The following is a 6,608-nucleotide window of genomic DNA, read 5'->3' as shown; positions in this document are numbered from 1 at the left end:
CGTAAGCTGGTAACTCTTATCCAATTGCATTCAAAGCGAGCATGGCAAGGATATGCTCCATTGTTGTGGCATCGTGGTCCCAGGGGAGTCAAAGACGACAACCGGTTTAAGGAGGAGGTCGCCTGACACATCAAGCAGGTAGCTAAACGAATTCAGGTCAGGTCGGCAGAATCAGGTTGTTGCTTACACCTACTTGATGTCTTGTCGGGCCATTCACAACTCAGCCTATCTAGGTGGGCCGATGTCGTCAAAGCGGGTGCAAGGTGTCCAAAGCGCTCCCGAAGTATGCTTACGTGGTGTTGAGATATCGTTTGATTGTTATGAAATGCCATGTATCGTCATGTCACAAGAGGGCCAAATCGCCCCTCATCATTATCCAAATCAAAATCAATTTGAACCGATTGAATTGAAAGGACCAATAACACATATTGAATTGGACCACTTCAGACTTAATGGTAAAGTATTTATTGGAAAGGATTGGACCTGGTTCATCCCCAATGGATTTATATTGGATTGAATCAAATTGAACCAATATTGAACCAATATCTGATCCATTGATAGAAGATAAGAATACGGATATTAGTGGACCAGGTTTGGATTGGAACAAATCTAAATTAAAATGAATTTGAACAGATTGGACGGTCCGAAAATTAAATTGGACTGATCCAAAATGGTCCAAAGTATTCACCAGATTGGGTTGAACCTGGTACATTTGTAATGGAATCATTTGGGACCAGATCGGATTGGACAAAATCCAGTCCAACTAACACTGCTGTAGAGTGTAGACTATTTGGAGCCCAATTTTGATACCAAAAGCGCATGATACCTAAAAACTAATAACCAATCAACCAGTTCCTTAGAAGTGATAATCAACTGGAATTCATTAAAATTCACAAGGGGTTCTGATTGGTCAAACTGTCAAAGTTCTAATATCATACCCTCCCCGCCTTCCAGCATCACAGAAATTGCCGGTAACTTAACATGTTGAAATTTTTATAAATAAAGAAATCATGGTTTTGAAAACCAGAGCAAACCGGACAGTCTGACTGATTGACCTGGAAACCGGTCATAGATACAGGTCTGATTTTAGACCCCAAAACTGTCTGACCCAATATCAAACCGGATGGTCAAATCATTTGACCCAGGAGACGGTGGTCAAAATAGTTCCATTTTAAGTCTGGTTTTTAAAACCATGAAAGAAACATCCCTAATGGATAGAAGAATGTTAGACAGGAATTCTCTATTTAGCCCCTTCTCCCCCAATTTCACATTGTAGCTTAGTCATTTCTCCCGATGTCTCGCAGCAGGAAGGAGAAGAAATGCAGGATTTAGAGGAAATACATGATGTTAATTAAAACTAGGTTGACTGTTTGGTTAAATTTGTAACAAGCCTTCAAACAAGTTCTAAAGCAATGTTCATCAAATAATGGTTATTTTATTGACCTAAAAAAATGTCTTAAATCCTTTCGGACCAGACTAGCAGTTAGACCTGGCCCGAAGTGTTAGAATGAAACTTGGGTCGGGCTTGAGATTAGGTTGGGCCACGCCTAAACCTGAGATTTGAATCTTAATGTTGGGCCTGGATTGACCCGCAATCCGATTTAATCAGCCTAAGTTGCACCCTGCCACCATCAAATGTTGGTGCAAAGGGTTACAGATGCACAGCGTGGTTGTGTACTTCAGACATGTGGTTTTTGTACATTTCATCTTCAGATCCCTTTAATTCGGTGGCAGATCCAGGACCTTTGATCAGTGGGGGTGGGGGTACATCTGTGGCTTTACTCTTAGGCCTTTTAAAACCATGAAAAAAAGACTTCATTTAACAAGTTAAATTTCATTTGACCCTCTACTATTTTAATTGAATGGGGTAATTATAAAAAATAAATAAATAAATTTCTTCATATACACAAAACATTTTCAAATCTCAATATGAGCAATTTCTAGATAGATCTGCCATTGCTTTAATTTTTCTTCTTTTTCGTTGGGCCGTGTTCGGTTCCAAGGAAATGGTAGGGAAAAGAAGGGAAGGACAGGGAAACCTTTACAAGGTTCGTATAGGTTTCCCTGTTTTTTCCTTCCTTTCCCTACCTTTTCCTTCAAACCAGACACGGCCTTAGTGTTCAAAGGTACAATACAAGTGAACTGTCTGGATTTGATGTGTATCCCAATCCCATTCCCATCCTGAATTCCTTATTCCTGATATGACACGGTGGGACTATATATAATCTACTTATACAAAGAGATCAGCTCCTTACCACAACATACCTAAAAAAGCCAAGACCTAGAAAGAAAACTCACCAGCACACTGCTCAAATCAACTATCTGATCTGGTACAAGCCCAACATCACTGAATTACTGATATAGCAAGACCCATATCAAATCTAGATTTTTGTCAAAACTTGGGGTCCATTTGTTTTGCAGGAATAGGGACAATTGGAATGGAATATTCCAATTAACCCTTTGGTTAGGTGGAATTGGAATCTCATTCCCCTCCTTGTTGGAATATTATTCCCCCACTTAAGAGAATGATCATTTGAACCAAATGGGCAAAAGGAATAAGCCATTCCGATTCCAATTCTGATGGATTTCAATTCCAATTCCAAATGTGAACCTAATGTGCCCATGATTGTCCAGTCCATTTTAAATTACAAATTTGGGGGAAAAAGTATTGTTAGAAACTTAGAATTCAAAGCCACCAAGTACAAACTATAGATCAAGGCAATATCCCAAGTAAATCCACCATTCAATTCCACCTTATTTCGTGCCCTATTCGCAAATGGGAATCACCTTAAAGTACACTCAAGCAGAGGATTATTAGTGAACATCTTCCAACTTCAGCAATTTTTATATCAACACGGTGGGACTATATATAATCGATTTATAGCAAATACAATTTACAAACACGTCGTGAACCAAGAAAGAAAATCAAAGGCTAAAAAAGAACATTCAAAAGACAAACTGGAAGCACAAGGCCTAAGTATAAAACCTCTTTAGTATGAAATATTTGTTTGTCTGTTTACAGGTTAGTTGAAAAAAGGGAAAAAAACAAAAGAATCATGATTCAGGAGTAAAGTCCATGTTCCTATAACAATCCTATCAAGAACTAACATATGACCAGAAGATACAAGTATTTTTTATATCAACATGACCCACCAACTTAGCTCACACCATGATAAGAATTTTACTCAGGTAGTTGATGCCCATTTCAATAACCATCCGAAGTTACTTGTGGAAGATATCCTTCTAGCTAGATATGCTCCCAGCTCTGCTTCTCTCAAGTTTACAGACTTTGAACTCACTATTTCTAGGTCATACACCCATTTCAGAGAACTGAATTCAGGCACATAGGCAGTAGAAGCTCAAAAAATCTCCTTTCAAATAAATGTCTTCCAGTAACTTTCATCCCCATTACCAAGTTATATTTCTGATTTGAAGTCATACAGTCGCCACAATCTGACCAAAATCTGAGAATCATATCGTCATTTATCCTTTTATGTCTTCGAAGTAATGATTAGGTATCTCTGGGGGAGAAGCCAATGTTGCCACACATTTGAACTGTTAAAAATATGTCAAGATTTAATCAGACCTCTTCTGTAAAATATAGGGCACCACCAGACAGTTACTAAAGGGGAAAGAAAAAGGATACCTTGTGCTGCTTGTATTTATCTCTTACAGCAACCAAAGAACTCCCTTTTCTATTCAATTGCAAATCATGTATAGCAAGGACACAATCCTTTAGATCAGACGGTCTATATCCTGAGTAATGCTGCAGGGTTAAACTCTGCAAAATGTATACAAATTCATTAGTTACCCCTCAGTAGACAATAACAGATAATTAAGAGAAAGCAGAAGCATGGGACCAGGTCCTCACCCAAGGATTCATCTTTGGTCGGATTGTGAATCTTGCAAGAAATACAACTGAAGCAGCAACAAGTGATGGCAAGAACCGTACACAACCATAATCCAACAAGCTTAACTCTGCTAGATAACACCCCAGGAACTCCAATTGCAAATTGGGAGACTGTATAGAAATGATAGAACCGATAATCAGTTGCAAATAATAACTTCTAAGCTTCAGTAATCAGCACCAATATAAAAGGTTCTGATAAAATAACAAGGATAAAACAAGACAGGCGATTAGTATCTTACTTTACGATCCTCTTGTGCAGCCCTTGTAAATCTTCTGCAAATCAGAACAGAAGATCAACCATAATCAGCAGTCAGCACATTGAAAGTTCAGATAATAATAACACCTTCAAGTAGCAAATAATCATAGGAAAACAACACAAAAATCCCAACAATAGAACAGAGACTGCTGCCTGCAGTTCAGTAATTGTTGGATACAAATATGACAGGTGTTTTGTGAATTGAATAAGATAAAATGACAAAAGGAAGCTCATCATGCATAAGCCATCGGCAATCCAAGCCTAAGATAATCCAAAAACATTAGAAAAATACATGCCAACAACGTATTCGCATATACATGGCTAATACAAGAGCAAAAAAAAAAAGAAGACAGAAGCAAATAGTTTTGCCACCTGAGGAAAGTCTTTATCGTTGGATTGCCCATCTCAAACTTTAAAAAATTGAGTATATCGGTTTCCATCTTCACCACCTGCAATTTAGTCACAGAATCATGCAAAAACTTTAAAAGGAATACGCAAAGGGAGAAAAAAATAGAGAAGGTAGAAGCAAATGGATCATAAGGAGAAATTGAGAAAGGAAAATCACCTCCTCCTTGGTATAAGTATTGTCAGTTATATAACAAAAATCTTCTACATGCGGAGGACTGATTTCTTCGTACTTTCTACATTACAAACCAAAAGGAGAATACTCAGTTGAGAAACAAAGTGAGAATAAAAGATAGAGAGAATTATCAGATTGAGAGAAAAACACTAGTAACCAACAATCAGATGAGAAATAACAATAAAGCTATGGAATCTCGCGTGCTTACGAGGCAATGAGCATACAAGAAACGCCCAGAAGCTGTAATTTCTGCCTATTAAGAGCATGCGAGGATAGAAATCTGTCGATGTAGGAAACGGTGAGATAAAAGGTGTCGGGGACTAGCTTGTATTCCTCTGCAACCTCAACCAACCAATCCACCAAAATCCCTCGCATATTGGCCGTAACATCCTTCTGAATTTTCTCAATGTAATCAGGCAGTGGTCTCCTTTTCTCCTCCACCTAGAAGAGAATCATTTCGTGTGAATTGGCATAGACCATATACAAATCCAATTTACCAAAAGTCGAAGCTCTACATCCACCCGTACACCATTAATAAAGATTACGAAAACAGTAAACCCAAAAGTCAAAAACCCTCGTCCAATTACTTAGAAACCAGAAACCTACCCCCCACATAAAATGCAAATGCAGAATGGAAATTGCCAGAACAATATTAAAAGAACAGCCACAACTCCGTACCTCCATAGAGTGGAGATACTGATAGATATCGGGTGCATAATGCGCACACATTTGGGGGTCATCAGAATCCGCGTCAATGTCCGGCACAACCGGTTTCTGTTCCTTCTTCTTCACTCTACATTTGGGCTTCCTGGGTTCAAGTCCCGAAAGCTGATTCGATACAAGGCTTGATAAATTCGTGAGTTCCCCCAACACAACTCGCTTTTTATTCGCGGGAAGTTGCAGAGACTGTGTTGCCGCCAAAGCGGCGGCAGCCCTCTTCTTCGCTGCACGAGTGACGCGCATGCAGTTCTCCTGATCGGCCATGGTCGTTGGGCGTTGTTGTTTCGACGTTAGAATGAGGATTTGGTCAAATGGGAAGGGCGGAGAACCTAAGAGAAGGATGGAAGGATGAAAATATGTGTGCTAACTGATGGCCTTTGTACTGAAGCTACTGAGAAAGAAAGAGCGAACTGCGAACAGATACCGCCATTTCTGTCATTTCAAAAATTTTATTTGCGCGGTTTTGACGGCCGTTTCGGGTTTTTTTGGTGCTTCGGAACTTATTAGGTTTCGGTGGTTTTTCAAATTTTGAAATTCCGAATTTAGGATTTGGATTGGACAAACAATCCCGTTTCGCGGGCCTCGTTCGGTCTCGGGAAAGGCTCCAGAGTTAAACTTTTTTAAGAGTAAAAAAGTTTAGACCCGGCGGGCTCTTTTCCGCCTTGTATGTTCGAATGTGATTAGTGTCTCGTGTATAGAGGTGAAAATGGGGCCGTGCAAGGGCATAGCATGGTCCACATGCGGCCCATGCAAAGTGCGGGCTGTCCTGTATCAGGCATCGGCCAGTGGGTCAAATCGAGCCGTATTTTCCTTTTCTGTGATATTTTTGGGAATCGGCCCAGCACCAGATCGGTTCACGGCCAGAGCTAACGGGCTGGGCTAGTCCTCAGGCTGAGCCTTGGACTAAGTCGGGCCACAAATTGAGCCAAGCCATGATTTTCTTTTTAATTTAAAAAAATATAATAAATTAATATAATTAAAAAAAAATCTTTAAACTTTATTTTATATGAATTTTGATGTATGCAATTGTTTATATATACAATAATATAATAAATTTGAAAATAAAATTATATATTATATTATTATATTATTATACATAATATATAAATATATATGGGCCAGGCCACATACGGCATGGCCCA

The 6,608-nt window shown here is 39.1% G+C and overlaps 1 protein-coding gene across 1 annotated transcript; it reads right to left on the bottom strand.

Annotated features, from left to right (window-relative positions):
- Positions 1-2,959: 2,959 nt before the first annotated feature.
- On the bottom strand, positions 2,960-5,943 carry LOC148877311 (G2/mitotic-specific cyclin C13-1-like). The gene is made up of 8 exons (XM_088985441.1): positions 5,425-5,943; positions 4,955-5,187; positions 4,732-4,807; positions 4,539-4,615; positions 4,150-4,183; positions 3,872-4,021; positions 3,647-3,781; positions 2,960-3,555 (listed from the first exon to the last, which is right to left on the bottom strand). The coding sequence occupies exons 1-8, from the start codon at positions 5,728-5,730 to the stop codon at positions 3,484-3,486; spliced, it is 1,083 nt and encodes a 360-aa protein (XP_088841567.1). The 5' UTR covers positions 5,731-5,943; the 3' UTR covers positions 2,960-3,483.
- Between the last annotated feature and the right edge of the window lie 665 nt (positions 5,944-6,608).

Source organism: Nelumbo lutea, chromosome 1 (genome assembly GCF_056320005.1).
Source record: "Nelumbo lutea isolate HS-2025 chromosome 1, American lotus-T2T, whole genome shotgun sequence".
Taxonomy (NCBI): Eukaryota; Viridiplantae; Streptophyta; class Magnoliopsida; order Proteales; family Nelumbonaceae; genus Nelumbo; species Nelumbo lutea.
Note: the sequence above shows the minus strand (reverse complement) of the source record. Positions and strands in the feature narration are given on the sequence as shown.